The 22,589-nt window shown below is 42.1% G+C and overlaps 1 protein-coding gene across 2 annotated transcripts in view; it reads left to right on the top strand.

Moving 5' to 3' along the window:
• Nucleotides 1-22,589, top strand: part of LOC147716747 (dehydrogenase/reductase SDR family member 4-like) — a 142,396-nt gene that overhangs the window by 14,056 nt on the left and 105,751 nt on the right. For both annotated transcript variants that reach the window (XM_086923688.1, XM_086923687.1), the window contains exons 2-3: nucleotides 5,458-5,636; nucleotides 11,994-12,171. In XM_086923688.1, coding sequence (XP_086779814.1) covers nucleotides 5,491-5,636; nucleotides 11,994-12,171 — 324 coding nt within the window. In that variant the 5' untranslated portion in view covers nucleotides 5,458-5,490. The remainder of the gene's footprint in view (nucleotides 1-5,457; nucleotides 5,637-11,993; nucleotides 12,172-22,589) is intronic.

Below are 22,589 nucleotides of genomic sequence, written 5' to 3'. Positions count from 1 at the left end.
GAGGCACTAACATCCGTGATAGATTGATTCACGCATATGAAGAACCGGTTGAAAAAAACTGGTGTACAGACAAAATATCGACTCCAAAATATCGACTGGACATAATATCGAGTTTTAAATATAGACTGGACAAAATATCGACTGGACATAATATCGACTACAAAAATATCGTTTTTCAGGTAAGTGAAGTAATATCGACTGTATAAAATATAGATAGCAAAAATATCGAATTTTTAATAATATATAATATTTTATAGTGTATTTTTATGTAATAATATGTGTGAATAGTGTGTATTAATGTTATAAAATATTTTATTGAATGAATTTTGTTTTTATAATATTTGCGTAATGTAATTCTGTAGCGGGTTGTGGGTTTATAGGGGAATAGGGTGGGAAGTAATTTAATAGTAATTGATTAATTAATATATGTTTGTTAATATTTTTAATTAATAATTAATTGATAATTAATTAATATTAATTAGTTAATTAATTAATATAATTTTGAACATATTTTGTATTAGTAATTAATTGTTAATTAATTAATTGTAATTAGTTAATTACATTAATTAGAGTACATTTTTAATATATATAATTTTGTGTTATTTTTTAGTAATTAATTTGGAAAAAATAATATTAATTATTAAAATAATTACAGCTAATGTTCTAATATATTTACTTTATTGTTATTGTTAATTAATAATTAATTGGTAATTAAATAATATTGATAAATTTTGGGTAAAGGAGCATTTTTAGGGTTCAGGGTCAGTTTTCAGTTTTAGGGTAAAGGGGTATTTTTGGGGTTCAGGGTCAGTTTTCAGTTTTTGGGTAAAGGGGCATTTTTAGGGTTCAGGGTCAGTTTTCAGTTTTAGGATAAAGGGGTATTTTTAGGGTTCAGGGTCAGTTTTCAGTTCATGGGTAAAGGGGTATTTTTAGGGTTCAGGGTCAGTTTTCAGTTTTAGGGTAAAGGGGTATTTATCGGGTTCAGGGTCAGTTTTCAGTTTTTGGGTAAAGGGGCATTTTTAGGGTTCAGGGTCAGTTTTCAGTTTTAGGGTAAAGGGGTATTTTTAGGGTTCAGGGTCAGTTTTCAGTTCATGGGTAAAGGGGTATTTTTAGGGTTCAGGGTCAGTTTTCAGTTTTTGGGTAAAGGGGCATTTTTAGGGTTCAGGGTCAGTTTTCAGTTTTTGGGTAAAGGGGTATTTTTAGGGTTCAGGGTCAGTTTTGGGTTTTTGGGTAAAGGGGTATTTTTAGGGTTCAGGGTCAGTTTTAAGTTTTTTGGGTAAAGGGGTATTTTTAGGGTTCAGGGTCAACAAATAAGATTGTAAAAAATTATTTTTATTATTTTCATTTATTATTTAATTATTATAATTTAATTTAAGTAGTTTTAAGTATATTTTAGTAATTAAAATTTAATATTAATTTAATTTAACACTGTTTTTAATAAAGTCGATATTTTTTACATCTATATTATTGTTAACGATATTTTGTACTCGATATTTTTGTACTTACCTGTTTGTAGATACAAACTCGATATTTTGACTGCCGATATTTTGTCCACGATATTTTGGCAAGTCGATATTTTGTCCCTCGATATTATTTCAGTGATCCAAAAAAACTCACTGAGCAACATGTTGCAAACAACACCTGTTATAGGTCATTTCAAATGTCATAACTGTACAGCATGTTCAACGACTACAACAGTTAAGTCATGTGAAATCAATGGGATTAAATTCACAGCAAAAAGTTTTTCCAATTGTAACACAACCAGTGTAATATACTGTATTCAATGTCCTTGTCATCTTCATTACATTGGTAAAACAATTCAACCTGTCAAAAAAAGGATCCTACAGCACCAATCACGCATTAGGTGCAAGAAAGAAAATGCTCCACTTGTGGAGCACTATCTTTCTTTTGGCCATAAAGAAACCGATATGCTATGGTGGGTTCTTGAGGTCATTAAACCCAATAAAAGAAATAACAATGTGGACAGAACACTCTCATTAAGGGAGGGTAAATTGATATGCATAACGGATACAGTAAATAAGGGATTAAACTCTGCCACTGAATGGCACTCATTGGCATGCCTAAAATAAAATTCTGCCTTAATTTCTATGAACCCGTTTTTCTGTAATCACTCAATAGTGTGAGACATATTTTCTACTAGCATCCTCCAATAACAATTGGTCTGAATTTCAACACTAGCTGTTGTTAGTTTCAATATTGTCTAACCAATGAATTGCATTACTATGTTGTAAACTGTTTTGAAATGTATATACTCATTGACTCTGTACATACAGAAGTGTATTTTCTTGTACATAAAATTGTAAATCCTATGTGTCGATATGATTAGCAAGCTTATATAACTGTCACCCCCGCGCTCTAGTAGCGTTCTTTTAATACAAAGGTTCATTGTTGCAATGGCATTCTTTCTTTCTTCAGAGATATATTAGTGAACATACTTCCATAATTAGGAGTAGACAAAACTCACTTTAAAATTGCACATCTGATATTTTTAAACATCATTTTCCGACACATTGACACCATTCTAAGATGGCGCCCAAGAAAGAGGCAGAGTAGTCCTCTTTTGATTTCCAAACAATTCAGCCTTAAAAACACGCGACTCCGCACTGCATTTTTCTGCTTGCGGAGTAACGGCGAATACATTCCTTGAACGCGGATGCTTTGAACAGGTAAAGGCTCCCTGTCAACACGCACGTTCGTTTGATTTACTTACACCCTGCTATTTAGTTATGGGTTGTAAACTATGCCCTTGCATTTTGTCGTTTTATTTGTTTAGATTGGTCCTTGTCGAATGCATCATTGACTGTGGCCCCCTCTGACACTTTTGCGAGGAGCGAGCTTAAAGAAGAGAGCCTTGATAGCTACTCTAAATACGCCTAAAGGTAAATTTACCCGATCTGCGCACCATATTGTTAGGCTTAAAACTTGGGCTTATCTTTTTACCCATGGGTCTAACTACTTCACCCATTTCATTTCTATAGATTGTTTCATTGTTTCATTTATACGTTCCGAAATTTTCCTTGCGACCCCCGTGCAAGCGAGTACAAGATTCGACCAAAGAAGCTTAAAAAGCAAACCTCTACGTCTTGAAATAGGTAATGGCACTATTTTAAATTATTGAACCACCTTAGTTAAAAGGGTAGAAAAGGATATTGATACATACCCCATTCTTGAATGTCCACAGATACAACGCTTCTGCTCTACATAGCGCCTCTCTCCAAAAACACGGAGCAAAACTATCGATTTAAGGTACAGACATTTGACAACATAACGAACGTAGTTTGGTCGTAGCTAAGCACAATTAGGTTATTATTATCATGCGCATTGATCTCAGGTTCATGACAAAGTAACAATGTACCTCTAATTTAGAAAGCCATGCAAATGAGTATCTAGCAAAGTAAGCCATACAATTGAAAGCCATACAATTGAATAGTCAGCAATATGTTCCATATAAGTTGTATATGAGAACATGACTGCCTGCTTTATTTATTACTTGGGGCACGTCACACATTAGTTGGTTCAGATTGAGAATTCTTTGATATATTGAATTTCGTAATGAATTGATGCATTGTAAATACGTCTGAATTTGCTTGTTGTACTCATTGTGTGTTCTCATTGTCTATGTTAGCATTATGTTTTTAACCTCTCATTAGTTAGTATATATGTTATTTGTAAATGTGTATAGCGCAATAATGAATGTTTAAATCAGTTATTAGATCATAGTCAAATTGTTTTATTCTATTTCTACTAGGGAGTTACAATATTTACTATCTACTGTCCTGATGATGGTCTTGAAGAGTTGCCCATAAAGACCGAAACGTCGACTCTCAGCTTTATCCAAAAGGAAATTCTTTTAATCTGTATTTTGGATAGGCGGCTAACAGGCCTTACAGAGATCTTGATTTATTTTCAGACATATATCCTGTATTCCTGTTTTGCATACTTTCTTTTGCATTGTATATTTCCATTTGTGACCTAATTTTGATAAAATGCACTTTTTTGCCTATACACATGTCTATTTGTTTTTGTCTCACTGTGAAGTATTGTCATGTTTAATCAGTTATAAGTGTATGAATGTTTTTTAAATCAACTGGAATTAATTTTGTTCAGGATAATTAAGTTACCTGTATTCAACTCAGTTCCATAATTAAGTCAACTCAACCAAAGACAACAAACTCCTTTGGAGGCAATTTTACCCAGCCTTGTAAATAAGGCGCAGCCCCTATCACCACCACAATGTTCATAAAAGTGACATTGTGGTGCCGATAGGGACTTGTACATATGCCCCATAGTTTAAACAAAACACTGGGGCAGATTTACAATCCCCTTGCATGATTTTTGCACCACCGTTGCGTCACATTTTGTGATGCAGCAGCAGAGTTAAAATTCAGCCCATTTAAAACGTGTCACATGTAAGGAGATGCATCACGTTGTAAAACCCTGAGTCACATTATACCTGCGACAGGTATAATGTATTCAGGGCGGGTGTTCCCATGCAGGAATGCCTCGTAACAGTGAGGCAGTGAAATCTACAAGATTTCACTGCGACACTTCTAGGATGCCACTGCGTCAAAATCTTATTCCTGCTTGAAGCAGGCATTAGGAGTGACACAACACAATGAGGATAGGCCTCAACATGCATTGCTGGAGTTGCGTCGTGCTTGCGACACGACTCCAGCAATGTGTGACTTTTGCACCCATAGATGAGTTTGAATTTCGGACGCATCTGTCAATCCTTGTGCCATGGTGCGTTGTATTGCAAACTTATAGACCTCTGTCCGGCTGGACATGTCACTTGGAATATAGAACGGATTTTGTCTATATTTATTTTTTCTTTCATTTATGAATGCATGGGACCGCTGTTGTTTGAAATAGTATTGCATCCATTGTGGCGCAAGGGTTTCTCAGGGTAGCACAGGGATAGTGATGCTTCTCTACAGATGCGTCACTTTCTTGTAAATCTGCCCCTTTGTTTTTATTCAGTTTGCCTTCACACTGGTTGTGGTAGTGGGTATATGCTTCTTGTGAAGAGTCACTGGTCAAAAAGCAGACAGTGTGTGAGATATTGAATTTGATGTATTTTATTTTATATATTTAGGATGGTACTTTTGGTTATGAGAAATGAGAGTATGAGGCTAATTACAAAGTCTGATCCTTCGCACATCTGCAGTCAAGTAACTAAAAATCGTAAAAGGAAAGTCAAGAAAGTAGTCTGTATGGGGAGGGAGCACTCCTTTCACTCAGCTGACGTGATTGACAGCCAGGCTGGGTGCGTCAGAAGTGTGCGGGGTCTGACCCCTTACACCCACTGCTGCCATCTGAAAACGTGGCCCTCGATGTCCATCTGCCCCAGTCCGTGGCATGTCTGTCACATCCGCTCCTCTTGCCTAGTGTGTCGAGCTGCAGACCCACTGATCTGACATGTTTCTTATCTTCCAGTTTTGCGATCTCAAAGTAAGGAAGCAGAGGACGATGTTTTCATGGGCAAGAGCCAGTCGTTTGCTCCGAGTTCAGGTGATCCGCGCCCCAATGTGTGGCACCCCACAAATCAGCACCACAGCAGAGATCCGAGGACCCCACACACAGAAGGTGGCGATCCTCACAGGCTCCACTCATGGGTAAGATGATTGAAGTTTAATGTGAACAAAGCCCTTCTGCGAGGAAATAAATGCCATAAACGCTCAATAGGATATTCTGCCTGCGCTTAGTTTAGATTTCGTGTGGTATGCCGCGTTAGAAAGGGTGGGATGTGGGTGTTGGGATCTGGTATGTGTGTGTTTGGCAAGGCTGGAAGGCTGCCAACGGAGGTTCAAAAAGACTACCCCCCAGATGCATCAAGCATCCATATTGCGATTCCTTATTAGCGAAAAATAAGGATTCACTAATAAGGAATAGCAAAATGCTATACATGAAGAACTCGCTTAAAAAAATAGCGATTTCTTAAAATTCCTTATTTGCGACTCGCAAATTGCGAGTCGCAATTAAGGAATACCTCCTCATTCATTCCTATGGGCCTAGAGGCTCATAGAAATGAATGGGAAGACAATCTCAATTTGCGATTCTCAATTAGAGAATCGCAAATGGTAATTTGCTCCCCCTATTAGCGAATCGCAAATTTTTTACCTTTAATGCATTGCATTAAAGGAATCTCAATTTGAGATTCCTTAAGTGCAATAGCAATTTAGGTAATGGCAATTTTGTGATTTCTTGAATTGCGATTTTTGCATTTGGGATGATGCATCCCAAATGCAAAAATACCGGTCGCAAAAGAGTAGATTCTGAGAATTTGCCACTTTGCGAACTGTTTTTAGCTTGATGCATCTATGCCTACATTTGTTATTTGAGGTTTTTCTTTTCTATGGTTACCTCATAAACCTGTCTAGAGTCCTTACCCCCTTTCCTATTATTTACGGTGAAGCCTTACAATGAATAGGAGGCTTGGTATAGGATGCTTCTGGCACGTGCAGCCACAGAGGAAAGTATCTCTTCTCACAAATTGTTGGAGTGGGGAGGGTCTTGTTTGATTACGTCACTAGGCAAATTCTGATCGGATATGGGCGCATGATTACTCTTGTAATGGAGCATTTTAAATTCCATTTCAGGAAACAGGTTATTGGTGATTCAAAAGAAGACAATACAGCAGCCTTAAAAACTTGAACAGCGAAATACGGTATTGAGAATCTCACATATGAGCAGCTACTAAGGAATTAGATTCTCATGTAAACTTATACCAGATCTCAGTTTAAATGCTTCGATTAATATTGTGAAATCGAAAGAGAAGTCATTTCAGAGAAGCTGGTGGAAGAGATTAGGTGGTCCAGAAAATCCCATAATTAATGCAATCAGCAGGAAAGACTTTCAGAAAACAGAAGGAAGTTGGAGTCAATAACAACCCAGTGAGGAAGTCTTCAGTGTCACGTTAAGTCCAAACACTCTCCAGCAGTTGATAAATGCAGGAGGAAAGGTCACTTTCAGAGGACATCTAGAGGGGGAAAAAGTCTTAAAACTAAAATAAAAAATGCGGTTCTGTGTCCTGCTCATGGGCCATACTGTACATACTGTAGTATACATTGGATTGAGACCATCTGGCTGTAAAATCAGCTTTGGATGAAGTGCCTAGTCGACATTTGTTGCACAGATTAATCACATCTGCCATTGCAGTCCAATCTGCATAATCCTCTTTACCTAGAGAAGTTTTATAACAGAGATACAATGGGCCTCGACTTACATATTAAGTTGACATACCACAACAACTGCTGGCTTAGAATTTAATTTGAATGGTCATGAAAGTTTCCAGCGTAAACCTAGTTGGATCAGCCCAGAGTTCATATTGTCCTAGATCCAAAAGCAACAGACATGCACCAGCCACCCCGTTACGTTTTGGGCCCCTCTGCCCTTTGCATCTCAATTACATCTCGCAACGACTGATGGTAAAGGAGGACCTGTTTGACTATCATTTTGCCCAGAATAGAAGGGGGTAATAGCACCTCTTTGCCTAATATTTGCAGCACCAAGTACCATGCGCAATAAAAGCCTACCTGTATGTTGTAGGAGGCTGCAAACCAGCCTCAGAACAATATTTTGAGAATAAAAACGGAGATTTCAGATTAACTCCACATGACAGAGAGACCCTTTCTGTTTTTTTCTTTAAAAACGTCCATCACTGCAAAAAGACACTCTCTCTTCGGCAAAGTTTACCCACTCTATTGATCCAAAGGTCCCCTGAGGCTGTACCCTCTCTTTCTCCTCTTGATGCTTGTCAACAAGGTGTTGTAATGAGCAAGGGGATGGAGGGCCTTCAAGAGGAGTCTGGGATGACAACAGGGCATTTTTATGGGGACCTAGGAGGAGGGGATAGATTCAGTGTTTGCACCTAGAATGGTAGAAGGTCTAATGAGGGTGAGGAGTTGTTTGGGGCCGGCGTTCTTCCTTAACCAAACAGGAGACTCACAAGCTCTCACCGACCCGGGGCTGGCTTGGTCCTTTCCAGTAATGCCCTGGAAGCATTGCTTAGAATGGCCACTGTCTACAGTCATGAAATCCTGCGAGGTCCATGGGGGCTCTGGGGATGGCAGTTATCACTGTGCAAGAAGGTCTGAGCTGAAGCATCCACTCAACCTGCTCCCAGTGCTGTTTGGAGTTCTATCTTTCATTGGTTTTCTCTGGCCGGGGAATCTATTCCGGCTAACTGCTTCTTTGGCCGGGTGTCTCTTAAAGGCTGAGAAGAAGCAGAACCAGGGGGTTTCTATCGGGTGAGAGTTCCCAGCTGAAAGGCTGTGTTCAACTGCAGCTGAACTACGGAGGCTGGGGAAGTATAAGGCTTTTAAAACTACCTTTGCCACCCCAGGTATGTGATCTAAGGTCTCAAGACCATATCACACTCACAGAAGATGAGCAGTGCCAATGGAGGAAAAGGAAGCCAGGAAGTAAACAGCGAGGGAGATCTTCTCCAAGAGGAGCCTGCTCTAAAATGTGTCCCAAGGCGGAAGGAAGGAAACAAAGTGTGGGGGGAAAACTGACGAACCTCCCAGAAATACTACTTGTAACCTGGTCACAACTTGTTTCCAGTCCAAAGTTAAGTAACATAGGAACTGTTCGACTGAGAAGAGGCCTTTTGTTTGTGTGCTTGTGTGCATTCCACTATAATGACACAAATATATAGGGCCCGATTCAGAAAGGTAAAATGAGATGAAAGTCTGACTTTACAGCTTTCAGTATTCACAAAGGGAATTTACTACTCGTAAATGCCCTTTGTGAATAAACAAAAGTCGTAAAGTTAGACTTTCGTCTCAATTTGCCTTTTTTGAATCGGGCCCAAAGATTTTATTATAGCTGTCGACTGACTGATGTCTTGATGGTGAGTTTCAACTAGTCCAGCCTTTGCAGCCAGAGGCACTGTCATGTCCTACCGCCCAGGAACTCACACGGGACACGACGTGGATATTACAGGTATTCTCTTTATTGGTTGGCTTACATCATGCCTGTATCACGACCTCCTTCCTCGAGGTCCAGTTTCAGAATATTAACTATCACCGCCCCTTGACCGGATGTGGTGTCCGGTGTCCCCTCGCCCCTGCGCTGTCCCAGGGTCCTAGTGCCCTTGTCCTGGACAGGACATCTCCCCCCTTGTTGCAAAACAAACATTTTCTTTTTGAAAGAGGAAAGAGAGAGATAGAGAGAGAGAGAGAGAGAGAGAGAGAGAGAGAGAGAGAGAGAGAGAGAGAGAGAGAGAGAGAGATTGCTCGACGGCCCATAGGCCTCTTCATTTACACCTCCTCAATTAGTCTCTTTTGTTCCATTTGTTTCCTTCTTGATCGCTGTTTTCTGATGTCCTGCTTGAGTTTCTTTCTTCCTTTTGTGTGTCTTTCTACAGTTCGTGCTTTGACCTTTCCGCTTCTCTTGCTTCTGCCTTGCTGACATACGACAGGTGCCCTGTGACGTGACACTGGCCAAGCTGCCGCCTTTGCCATCCGTTCTTTTGCTTTTGTCATCTTCAATTTGCCTCCGGGATATCGTTGCCACATTTCCTCGCTTGTCCTTCTTTGACCATCGCGATTTCTCCTTTCTTTTATTGGTAAGTCTCTTCGGTCTGCACTTATTTTGTCTTCCACTGGTGGACGTCTCGTCTTGTTCAGCTGTCGGGTGTTACTATCCATGCCTCTTCCATGGTGGTGTCTTTCTTTGTCTCTTGTTCTAGCTCTGACGTTGTTGCTGATATCGGTGCGTTGTTCTCTAGGATGTAGTTTAGGTGATCGTCTGCCCTTATTCTTGCTTCTTTTTTTGTATGGCCGTGGATGTCTGGACATGTAGTCTGCTAGATTTTGTTCTCTTTCATGCTTGTTAATTATTTTCACTTCGTAGTCCATCAACCTTCTTCCCCACCTTTCTGTCCTTGGTGGTATATTTGCTTTTCGGTTGCCATAAATCTTTCTTAGCGATTGGTGGTCCGTCACTACTGGTGATCTTGGTGATTCTTTTTCTGCTTTGTACTCCAGGTGATCTACCATTGGTGTTACCCAGGCTGTCGGTCCGTCTGCCGGCTCGATGATTTCTTGACCCATTAGTTCTTCTTTTCTATTTCTAGCACTTGTTCACTGACTCTTCGTGCTTTCTGTCATTTGTTTTGTCTTTTTGCTTTTTGTGGCACTTATTTTCTTCCTTTGTTTTACTTTATTTCGCCTCTTCTGGGCTTTCTTAGTCCTTTTTTTTCTTATGTTCTCCTTTTCTCTTTGTGATCTTTTATCCCTTTTTCTTCCTTTGTTTTACTTTATTTGGCCTCTTCTGGGGGTTTCTTAGTCCTTTTTCCTTATATTCTCCTTTTTTTTTTGTTGGTATGCACTTGTATTATTTCTTTGTCTCTTTGTTTTATTTCTTTGTCTTCTCCTTTTCTTTATTTCTTTTTTCTAGGTGCTCTTTCTGGCACTCTTCTGTTTTCTGTGTTCTTCTTGGCACTCTTCTATTCTCCGTGCTCTTCTGGCACTCTTCTATTCTCTGTGCTCTTTCCTGGCACTCTTTTGTTATTTCTTCTGTTATCTTTTTTTTGTCCTCTTTTCTTTATCTCCTGTGTTTGTTTCTTTTCCTGGTGCTCAACTTGGCACTCTTCTTTATTTTCTCTTATGTGTCTTTATTTTCCTTTCTTTCTTTTTATTTGTTGTCTTTTTCTCTTATTTACTGTTTTTGTCTTTGCTTGTTCTTTATTAGCGCTCAATTCCCTTAGTTCTATTCTCTTATTCGTCCTTGTCACCCTTTGTTCTTTCTTTATTTTCTTCTTTGTCTGTGCTTTGTTCTCTTGTATCTTCTTTATTTGCACCTGTTCGTTGTGCTGTCACCTTCTTTTCTGTTCTTTGCTCTATTGCTGCTTGTTCAACCCTTATTTTCTTAACTTGCCTCTCTTTGCCTTTGCATATGCTTGTTTGTGCCTTTTTCTTAATTTCCTTTCTGTTCTTTCTTTTGTCCTTTCATTTGCCCCTTTTCTTCTGTTGTTTCTCTTATGTACATGTATTTATGTATTTATCTATTTATGCCCACTTGTTGTCGTTATTTGTCCTTCTTTGTGCCTTTTCACCTCTTTGATCGGCACTTTCTGATGTTTTTCGCCCTTTGCCTGACTTTAAGATGGCCGCCGCGCTGGTTCTCTGTTCCTATTGGCTTGTACAGCCTGATTCTAAGATGGCCGCCGTCTTCTCGCGGGATTTCGCGGCCAATCGCGATGCAGCCTGACCTCAAAATGGCCGCCGCGCTTGTTCTTCGTCCCTATTGGCTCTCGCGCCCGGCCCCAATATGGCCGCCGAGACTCTCGCGAGAGCTCGCGCTGGCTTTTCTTTTATTCCTTGAAACTCGCGCTCTTTGGCTGGCGCTTACCGGATTCGTTTCTTCTCCGTTCGCGGCGGTCGGGGTGGGCTCCCACGTTGCTGCTTTCTTCTGGATGGCGCTTCACTCTTCCCTCTTCCTTTTGACCACGACGCAATCCAGGGTGGGCTCCTGGCTTCAATCGCGATGTTCCGATGGGCACAGCATGCAGTCCATCCCACTCTCGTCGCCAGATGTCATGTCCTACCGCCCAGGAACTCACACGGGACACGACGTGGATATTACAGGTATTCTCTTTATTGGTTGGCTTACATCATGCCTGTATCACGACCTCCTTCCTCGAGGTCCAGTTTCAGAATGTTACCTCTCCCCGCCCCTTGACCGGATGTGGTGTCCGGTGTCCCCTCGCCCCTGCGCTGTCCCAGGGTCCTAGTGCCCTTGTCCTGGACAGGACAGGCACTATGCATTCCTTGACCTGTTGACCTACACTGCGAATGTAAAAAGTGACAGCACTCTTGATGAATGGAAAGCAATAAAGTATAAATGTGATTGGAGACATACAAGAGAACATATGAGGCAACTTACCCAGTATGTGAAAGGCGTGCAACCCTTAATTCTCTCATGATCACGCAAGTAGCTCATGGCTCCTGTTTGCTCTCTTCCAGGATCGGTTTGGAGATTGCCCGGCGGCTGGCACAGGAGAGTGCACATGTGGTGGTGAGCAGCCGTAAGAAGGATCACGTGCACCAAGCAGTGATGGAGCTGAAGGCGGAAGACCTGAGCGTGACAGGGGTTGTGTGCCATGTGGGGAAGGAGGAAGACAGGCAGAGGCTGGTAGCAACAGTGAGTGATCTGCTAAACATCCATGGCATATCTGAGCCATTTCCCATATATTTGGGGTCTGATTAAAAGCTCTATTTGATGGAGCTCAGCTTTTTTTCCCTTACCTGTGAGTAAAGGGTCCAAAGAGATTTATTTCCTTTTAAGTTCATTGTAGTACTGACCTGAGGAACCTCAGCAGGTACCCGGCCCTGCGACTGTACTGTGTGAAGATCCAGCACTACCCTGGAGGCAAGGAAAACAGCTCATAAAACGTTTTGTAAGACCCAGTTCATAAGAGTAGCTTTATTGAGCCTCAATACCTAGGCTTGCTGGAGGAAGTGCTGGGAACTATGCACCTTATGCTCAATCAAATGCCCTTATGTTCGGGGACCCTTGGGCCCCGCACAACCAAGCTATGGTGTCTGGTTGTATTAGATTGCAGAATTAATGTATTCTTGTACCTATGTGTGTTTACAAACGAGCAGAAACAGTATAAGAGTTTCAGTATTAGTCTATAAGTGCCCTTGGCTAACCTCCATTACACTGCAAAAATCCACTTTTAGGCCCTTTGCAGTAATCTGGCACAACTATTACAGGTGCCTAAAAGCTGCTGTCTTACCTCGCCATATGGAAGTTTTAGCCCTGCATGGAAGCATGTAGTAACTGTACAAAATATGTTCCTAATGTTCTTATTATAGTCTTGTAACATCACAGTTCAATGGTTACACAACATCATATCAATACTCTGCTGTAACAAGCTATTGAAGATGAATTGTGATGTAACAATAACAGCAATAATCAGTTCGAGCAGACCGCGTGAATATCAGGTCACTAAATGTAACCCCTAACTAACCCCTTCACTGCTAGGCCTCCCCTCCCCTCACCACACCCCCCCCCCCCCCATGCTATGCCTTTTTTTGGCTGTTTGGGGTAGTTCACACTTAGCCCCTGTAACTTTTTGACCTCAGGAGATGTCCACGCCAAATTTGCATCCTTTTTTTTTTCAACATTATGGGAATTCTAAAGGTTCCCAGGGTTTGTGGATTTCCCTGGAGGGGACCCAGAAATTAGCCAAAATACAGCTGAATTGTGTTTTTTTTTTTGAGAAATGGGAAAAAAGGGCTACAGATTAAAGCGTCTGTTTTTTCCCTGCAAATGGTATCAAAAAAGGGGTTGTGGTGTTGCAATCACCATCTTCTCAGCTTTCAGGGACAAACAGACTTTTGTCAGAAAACCAACATTTTTATACAGTTTTGGCATTTTTCTGGGACATAGCCTATTTTTGCTATTTTTTATACTTTCAACCTCCTTCAAATTAGTGGTAGAAATGGGTATTAAAGCAATAATGGATACTTCAAAGCAAAACATTTTGGAAAAGTAGACAAAATTCTGAATTCAGCAAAGGGTCATTTGTGGATCCTTCAAGGTTTCCTCAGAGAAACTGACAGCTAAATATAGGAAACATTGAAAATTAGTTGAAATGAACAGCCTTTAGTGTCAACGTTTTCACCTGCAACTTCTTTTAGTTATTACAGCTGTTTGAAAATAATATACCGTTACATTTGCTGGACCTTTCTGGTTGTGGGGATATATAGGACTTGTGGGTTCACCAAGAACACAACGCACCCAGAGCCAATAACTGAGCAGCGTCTTGCAATGGTTTTTTATCATGTGCCGGGCATATAGCAAATATTTTTGGCAAATGTATACATGGAAAAATAGGTATGAAAGACACCTGTGTATTTCTGAAATGGTGACAAAACAAAATATAGAGTTTAGAAACAGTAGATATTTGCACATTTCCAAAATTAGGAGTACCCATTCTAGCATGAGAATTGTAGGTCATTTTTCAAAATGACTTCTTTTTTACACATTGTCTTTCATTTGGAAGGCGGAAATGCATCGAAAGTCAATAGGTAATAACAGTTGCACTACAACACTGTGTTACCCTAAGTCTCCCGATAAAAATGGTACTTGTGTGAGTAGGCCTTGTGCCCACGACAGGAAAGGGCTCAAAACAAAACGTGGACACACCACATTTTCACAATGAATAATGACCATTTTTTTACAAAGTGCCTAGATGTAGTTTTTGAACCCTAGCTCTGCCTGCACCTAGGAAAACCTAGCAAACCTACACATTTTTGAAAACTAGACACCCAGGGAAATCCAGGAAGGGGTGACTTGACTCTGCTACCCAGAATCCCTTGCAAACCTAAAAAAGTGTAAAAAAAACCCCACATTTTCCTCACATTTCTGTGGAGGAAAGTTCTGGAATCTGCGTAGATCCATAGAATTCCACCAACCCTGCATTTCCCAAAGTCTTCCAAGAAAAATGGTACCTCACTTGTGTGGGTAGGCCTAGTCCCCGCAACAGGAAACGGCCCAAACACAAGGTGGACACACCATATTTACACAGCGAAAAACGACCCTCTTTTTGCAACGTTCCTAGCTGTAGTTTTTTAACCCTAGCTCTGCCGGCACCTCAGGAAACCTTGCAAACCTATACATTTTTGAAAACTAGACACCTGGGGAACGCTAGGGAGGTATGGTTTGCATGGATCCCCCAAAATTTTCTTACCTCGAATCCCCTGAAACCTCAAATTTAGCTGAAAAAAACACTTTTTCCACACATTTTTGTGTGGGAAAGTTGTGGCATCACCGGGCTGACACAAATTTCCTACCACCCAGCATTCCTCAGGGTCTCCCGATAAAAACTGTGCCTCACTCGTATGGGAGGCCCAAGTACCCAAGACAGGCAAGAGCCCAAAACGTATTGAGGCAACATCAAAATTGCCTATCATATTACGCCCTAGTTTTGCAATGGGGGTCCCATGGGTTTTTGACCCCGTGCTCACCGAGGAAAACCTACCAAATACACAGATTTATGAAAACTAGACACCCAGGGAATTCCAGGGAGGTATGGCTTGCTTGGATCCCCCAACGTTTTCATACCCAGAATCCCCTATAAACCTCAAATTTAGCTTAAAAAAATCACTTTTCCACATATCTTTGTGTGGGAAATTTGTGGCATCACCGTGCTGACACAAATTTCCTACCACCCAGCGTTTCCCCGGGTCTCCTGATAAAAATGGGGCCTCACTCGTGTGGGAAGCCCAAGTACCCGAGACAGGCAAGGACTCAAAACATATTGAGGCTACATCAAAATTCCCTATCACAAAACAACCTGGTTTTGCAAAGGGGGTCACCTGGGTTTTTGGCCCGTGCTTGGCGGCCACCTAGGGAAACCTACTAAACCCACACATTTCTAAAATCTAGACGCCCGGGGGATTCCAGGGAGGTATGGCTTGCATGAATCCCCCAAAGTTTTCTTATCCAGAATCCCCTGCAAACCTGAAATTTTACCTGAAGAAGTCACTTTTTCCACACATTTTTGTGTGGGAAAGTTGTGGCATCACCGGGCTTGCAAGGGATACTGGGTAACAGAAGCTGGTGACAGCTAGACAATTCACCCCATCTTGGATTCCCATGGGTGTAGAGTTTTCAAAAATGTATATGTTTGCTAGGGCACCCTAGGTGCCGGCAGACCTAGGGTTCAAATCTACAGCTAGGCACTTTGCAAAAAATGGGTCCTTTTTCACTGTGAAAATGTGGCGTGTCCACGTTGCGTTTTGGCCTGTTTCCTGTACCATTTTTCTCAGAAGACTTTGGGGAATGCGGGGTTGGTGGAATTTTGTTGATCTGTGCAAATTCCTGCACTTTCCACCACAGAAATGTGAGGAAAATATGTTTTTTTTTACAAAGTTTGAGGTTTGTAAGGGATTCTGGGTAACAGAACCTGGTGAGCCCAACAAGTCACCCCTTGGTGTCTAGTTTTTAAAAATGTACAGGTTTGCTAGGTTTCTCTATGTGCCAGCTGCTCTAGGGCCCAAAATCGACAGTTAGGCACATTGCTAAAAAAAAAAGTTGGTGCCTAGTGCGCTTACTGCCATCCTGGGGGTAATTGAGGGAGGGGAAGTTGGTCCCGATATGCCCCCAAGGGGGACAGGAATATTGTGGCTATTCTTTTGGGTGAGTGGGGGCATTGGGATGCCCATTCTGGGAAACCCCCACCCCTACTAATAGAAAAGCCAGCATATTCGCGGGCGCCTAGTAGACTTTTTGCCCCCCCCGGGGGGCAGATCAGGGGCTACTGCCCTCATCTGTATCCTGGGGGCAGAAAGGCTGGGACATCTTATTTGGGGGAGTGGGGGCATTGGCATGCCCATTCTGGGCAACCCCCACCCCGAACTTTGGAGAAAAAAATCCCTTTTGGCTAGTGGGCTTTCTGTCCCACTCCGGGGGGCGGCAGATAAGGGGCTATTGCCCCACCAGCCTCCCAGAGGGGGGCAGAAAGAGTATCGTTTTTTAGGGGGATGGGGCCTTGACATGCCCATTCTGGGCAACCCCCACCCCTACCTATATCAAAATAAAACTGGTGCTTAGTGGTCTTTCTGCCCCCCGGGGGCAGATCAGGTACTATTGCCCCCATCTTCCTCCTGGAGGGGCAGCAAGTCTTTAGTTTTATTTGCGGGGGGCATTCGCTTGCCCATTCTGGGCAGCCCCACCACGGGCCTATAAAAAAATAATCCCTGGTGTCTAGGGTGCATTCTGCCTACACTGGGACAGATTGGGGGCTACTTCCCCCACCTGCTCCCATGGGGGCAGAAAGACTGGAATTTTGTGGGGGGAGGGGTCGGGGCATTGGCATGCCCATCTTTGGCAGCCCCCACCCCTAAATTAATTGTTAAAAAAAAACTGGTGTCTAGTGGGCGTTCTGCCCCGCACCTGCACCCAGAGTGGGCAGAAAGACTGTTAATGTGCAGGGGTGTTGTTTACATAAAAAATGAATCCCTGGTTTCTAGTGGGCTTTTTGCCCCTCCAGGGGCAGATTGAGGGCTACTACCCCCATCTGCCACCCAGCGGGGTGGGGGGGGGAGCAGAAAGACTGGAATTGTGTGGGGGGAGGGGTGGGGGCATTAGCATACCCATATTGGGCAGTACCCACCCTAATAACATAAGGAAACAATAACATTCCTGGCATCAATTGGGTTTTCTGGGGCAATCGACAAGCAGGGATCCACTGGGCAGGGGTACCATTTCAAGGGGGAGATTCTCTCTTTTCCAATGATACCTCTCCCGTCTTTTTACATGCTCAGGGGGCTGAAATAGCCCCTTGAGCAAGTAGAAAGTGAACCTGAAATGAGCCTAAAGACTCATTTCAGTTTCGCTTTCTGTGAAATGACATCAGCTTGACGTGCGCACTGATCGTCAGTTCACGGAAACGGATGGGGGGCCTCGGGAGCTGGGGAAGCTCTTCCCCGGCTCCCGAGGCTTAGGGGAAGAAAAAGAAATCCCCCTGCTGTCTGCAGCAGAGGAATTTTGTGTCCCTGTCCTCGTGACAGAACGGTTCCATCATGAGCACAGGAGCACCGATGCTCCTGACGGAATCTTTCTGTCATGAGCATCAAAGGGGTTAAGCAGTAAAAGGAATATCTAGCTTTTCAACAGTGTGTATTCCGAGCTATTTTACCCCAAAATGTCACTGCATTACCTATCAATTATAGCAATATATACAGGACAAAGTACCCTATTCAGGTGCATTATAAATAAATTGCAACTCATCAAAGATGTCTGTGACCATATGGAGGAATGAGGCCAAAGGCTCAGTTTCGCTAAAAGGTCAATGAACTTCAAAGTGACTTGAAATATCCTTTCAACATATGGTAGAGTGTATTTTATTCCTTATAATTAAGGCTTGCCCCATAGGCAAATACATGCACGTATGCGCTGATCGCCTCTGGCATGGAAACATTCTTTCCACATTCCTCTGTCAGAGGGTGGACCAGCACTTCCTTTGGGGATATTGTGTCATTTGTTTTCCCATTCCATATAGATGTATTGTTATAATTGACTTGTGCTATTCCTTTCTCTAGCTGTGTCTTCCCTGCTGCTCAGCCAGGATGGGTGTTAGAATGTCTGATGACCTCACGGGATGCTTGAGTGCTGGCTTGTGTGTGGAGTGTCAGTTGGTGGATGCAGGCTGAGCGGCAGGGAGGCTGCTCCTGGTAGGGCTACATTTCCATCTACCTATCTTCTTCTAATGATCTTACCTTGTAACTAAGCTTCAATAAATCCAGCCTGTTTTATATACTTGGCTCAAAGACTTACCATTATACCCAGTGCTTCATTTGTAAAATAAAAAGTGCACGTGCTGAAAATTTTGCTAAGGAGGCCACCGCTCATGTCTTCTCCGGTGAACCCCACTTTCAACACTCTCACTGCCTCTGTCTCTATCTTCTAACCTTGATCTGTTGTCTGTCCTCTAAGTCTTTGCTCTAAGAGTCTATCCTATCACCGCTCTAATTGTTTTCTATCACCTTTGTCACACCCTGTATTTCTGATTTGCCCTCTATTCATCTTAGCCCTGCCCTTTTTTCTCTTCACTTTTATCCATGCTTTGCTCTCTCTCCCCTCGATCCTGACTCTTTACTATCACTCTCTAGCAGTGATTAGCTGTATTTCCATTTTATCATTTGTCTGCTTTTTTTCCTCTGTCCTGTCCTCCACATTCTTTCATTCTATCTTCTCTCTTCTTAATGCTCTCTTCTTCACATCATGGCTGCGTTCTCTTTGTATCTGATTTGTTCTCCTCCTTTTCTTGTACTTTGCTCCATTTTATCTCTCTCCTCTCTTGTTGTTTCTTCTCCTCTCTACTCTTGCTGTCTCTCATCTCTAACACTGCTGCTGCCTGTGACTCCTGTTGGCAGCCTGTACATGTCCCTGCTATTTTGAACTCTGCGTTTTCTTGTTGTCATTCCTAAAGAAGCGGAAGATGACGTGTTTTACTTTCTTACCTACACCGAGTGCAAAAACAAAATGTACACCAAATGAAAATGCTTTTTTGCATATATTAATCAGTGTGGTATGACTGGGTTTATTGCAGAACAGGCGGCTGCTTGAGCACAGCAGGTCATGTCACTGCTAGTGCTGCCTATAATTAGTAGGTCCAGGTATAATGACGACATCGGCATCCACTGCTCATCTTGCTGTGATCCTGCCTGCTACAGCACAGGCATTGTCCCCAGCAGTAATGCTACAAATGCTGGTAAGTATGGCTGTGGTGAGCACTGGACTCACTCACGCTCAGCAATTACCATGCTGGGGGGGAGCGCAGAGATTCTACTGGTGACGCCATGGGGCACAAAAGTTGTGTTGGGCCACAGCCGCATCGAGCACAGGGCTGCCGGATATGATACTTTGGCTACGCAACAAGTGGAAAGTCCACACTTACTTTCATTTATTCTTCCTCAAGAGTCTTCACTCCCAAGTTCCAAATGCGCTCTTGCAACTTCCTTGCCTCAAATCTGTCATGAGCCAGCCCCCAGCTACAATGATCCAATGGGAGGTTAAGGCTCAGGCAGTGGCAGGGTGCAGCAGACTAGGGGAATAGGATGCAAGCCATAGTTTGTTGATGACTTCTTGGATTTGTGATCAGCGGGATGACATCATCACTAAAGTGGTGATACACAATCATGCCTGCCTGGACAGGCATATGCCGGCCTGCCTATGAACATTTACCAGCCAGTCACCTTGCAATGTATGTTATTCTTTTTATTTTGAATTGAACAATTAATATTGATACCACCACCTGCAGGTTCAGAAATTGTAGTCCCGCCCGGTGAAAGAAGTGCAGGTGCTGAGCACCTGAAAGCACCTACTCAGATTAACCACTGATTATACCACATTTTGGCGACGATTTAAAGAACTTATGCGTTGAAGAAGGAAATCTGTCTGTTAAAGGAGCTAAGGAATCGAGGAGTCTGCTTTAGTAATTGAAACACGTTAACTGAAACTTAAAGGAAACGACAGAGAATGCTTAAGTGCTGGCTTGTGTGTGGAGTGTCAGTTGTTGGATGCAGGCTGAGCGGCAGGGAGGCTGCTCCTGGTGGGGCTACATTTCCATCTACCTATCTTATTCTAATGACCTTACCTTGTAACTAAGCTTCAATAAATCCAGACTGTTTTATATACTTGTCTCATGAACTTTCCATTATACCACATGAATACATTAGTATTTTCCTCTAACCCCTTTTAGATCCCGGCTAAAAGAGCTTTAGCTGTCTGTCGGTTAGACATATTGCTTCCAATACATGACTCATACACTGGGCTCTGGGTCAACCCCTGGCCCCTGATAAGATGACTTCAGAATCTATCTCACCTCCCACCTCCTGATTCTATACCGCCCTGCCCTGGAGCATGACAGGCTCGCAGTATTCTAGCATCCTCCCGCTGCTGATGTCAAACTTGCTTGGGAAGCACTAATTCCCTTTCTCTCTGCTTCGGCTGCCCCCTCACTTCCACCCACCTTCCCCTTCTTCCCTCCAGCATCCATTATCCACCATTCCACTAACTATGAAGCGAGTCATCGCCGGCGAAGAGATATCTACAAATGTTTCCAGAATTATGTACCACTTTTACGAAGATTACAGACCCAGATACTGGATACCAAGGATCTGATGTACAAAGGTGTGGCGGCCTGTGCTGTAGTTTTCCATAATTGCTGAAACGCCTGTGTGACAAAATGGACAACACCAGCGCACCCCTGCGAAGAATTTACTTTACAGCTTCTTGCAGAGCGTGCAGAATTCTGTTGTGTTGTAAGTCACCAGTGTGATGTTATTGAACTTATAGAGACCTCTAGTGGACTATTACTTAACTGCATCGCGGTAAAGTTGTGTTAAGGTGAGGACAGTATGCACACTCGTTTTCAAGCAAACATTAATTAAAAGACTACCTCCGGCTCTAACCTTGCCAACAATAAGCTATTTTTAGAAAGTACTTTCAAATCGTTAACCTTTAATCTACTAGACTTCTGAGTCGAAGAAAAGAGAAGGGCACTCACCCGGATCTAATAAGTTGTGTCTTTGTAATTAGTCTTTGTACTTCTGTCCCTAGTTTTGATAAATAGATCTTGGTAGAAATCCAAGTAGAGCTGGTCCAAAAATAAATGTAGCACATTCGTAGTCAAGGGTTTTTATTTTTCACATATTGCATGTTATTGCAGTGTCCTGGAAAGTATTTAAACCACATTCAAAAGGCATAAAGAGGGCAGGGGGGGAGAGTGAGCTAACATCATTCACAATGAGCCACAGTTATACCGGAATGCCAAAAACTTGCACAGTATGCATACTTATTAACTGAATACCTAAATGAAACAGAAAAACACCACACATGTAGAAATCAATAAGTACAAAACATCAATGCAGACGTTTGGTTAAATATCATGCCAGACACGTTTTTATGAGTAGTGTATATGTCATATATCCTGGGTATAGTCAACATATAATTCAAGAACATTTGCATTTTTCATCTCGAAAGAGGAAGAAATGTGTTCTCTTGGGATGAACAACGCAGGCATCCTGGTATCGCTTTATTTATGAAACAAAACAATCACACTAAGCAGCTCTGAGTCCATTCAATGAACTAGTGACTTGTTTCAATCCATTCTTTGAATTGCACAGCTTTCCACAGGATTCATTAATAATTGTATTTGAAAATATTACTTGTCACATTACCCCTCATCTCTCTCCCAGTCACGTCCCCTACAGTATGAAGGATGTCAGTACACAATAACGACAAATCTTCCTTTAGAAAGCTTTTCGTTTTTCCTTTCAATATTTGGATGTTGCCCTCCCAGTCACCTCCCATCAACGAACAAAAAGTCCGCACACGTAGACAAGCGGTTCTTGCCTGTTTTGACCCAGGCCTTCCCCCACTAAACGGGATGTTGGTAAAATTCTTGAAATGTCTGGAACTGAAACTAAAAAATCTGGCAGAGAGCACCAGACCGGACTAGTTGAAAATTGTCCAAGACTTTATAATATGACCACACACCCGTACCAAATTGTTTTTATTAAGTTCTCTTGTTTTAAAAAAAAAATAATAATAATATATATTTCTTACAATCTTTTATCTGAATGCATGAGCTATCAATGTACTTTTGTAATGGTTTTAATTAACCTAAAAACAATAAAAATACTTACTTACTTACTTACCTCCCATCTTGTAAGCTATATATATATAGGATAGGAGTATGCTAATATAGCTTTTACTATTTGTCTGTCTGAATCCAGATCCTGTTGTTCCTGGCGGGAAAAAAGAACTAAATGAAGGACAGATGCCTGTGACTGGGAATATGGTGCTAGAGCAGATGTCTTCAGGACTCGTGCACCATGGTGCACTCTCTTCTGCATGAAATAGTGCATGCACTATTGACATTCCGTTTTCAGTGTTATTCTTAACAACTTACAAGCTCAACTTCGTCCACAACAAATTCAAAAACATCTACAGCAACTTTGCACCCCAGAGAATGTATCGCTTATCTACCCACAACAAACCAAGACGGCCAACTGACTGAATGGACAACCCTCACCAGAAAT

This window comes from Lissotriton vulgaris, chromosome 5 (genome assembly GCF_964263255.1).
Source record: "Lissotriton vulgaris chromosome 5, aLisVul1.2, whole genome shotgun sequence".
In the NCBI taxonomy this organism is placed as follows: Eukaryota; Metazoa; Chordata; class Amphibia; order Caudata; family Salamandridae; genus Lissotriton; species Lissotriton vulgaris.
The sequence above is the reverse complement of the archived record's forward strand: the minus strand, read 5'-3'. Positions and strand labels throughout refer to the sequence as shown.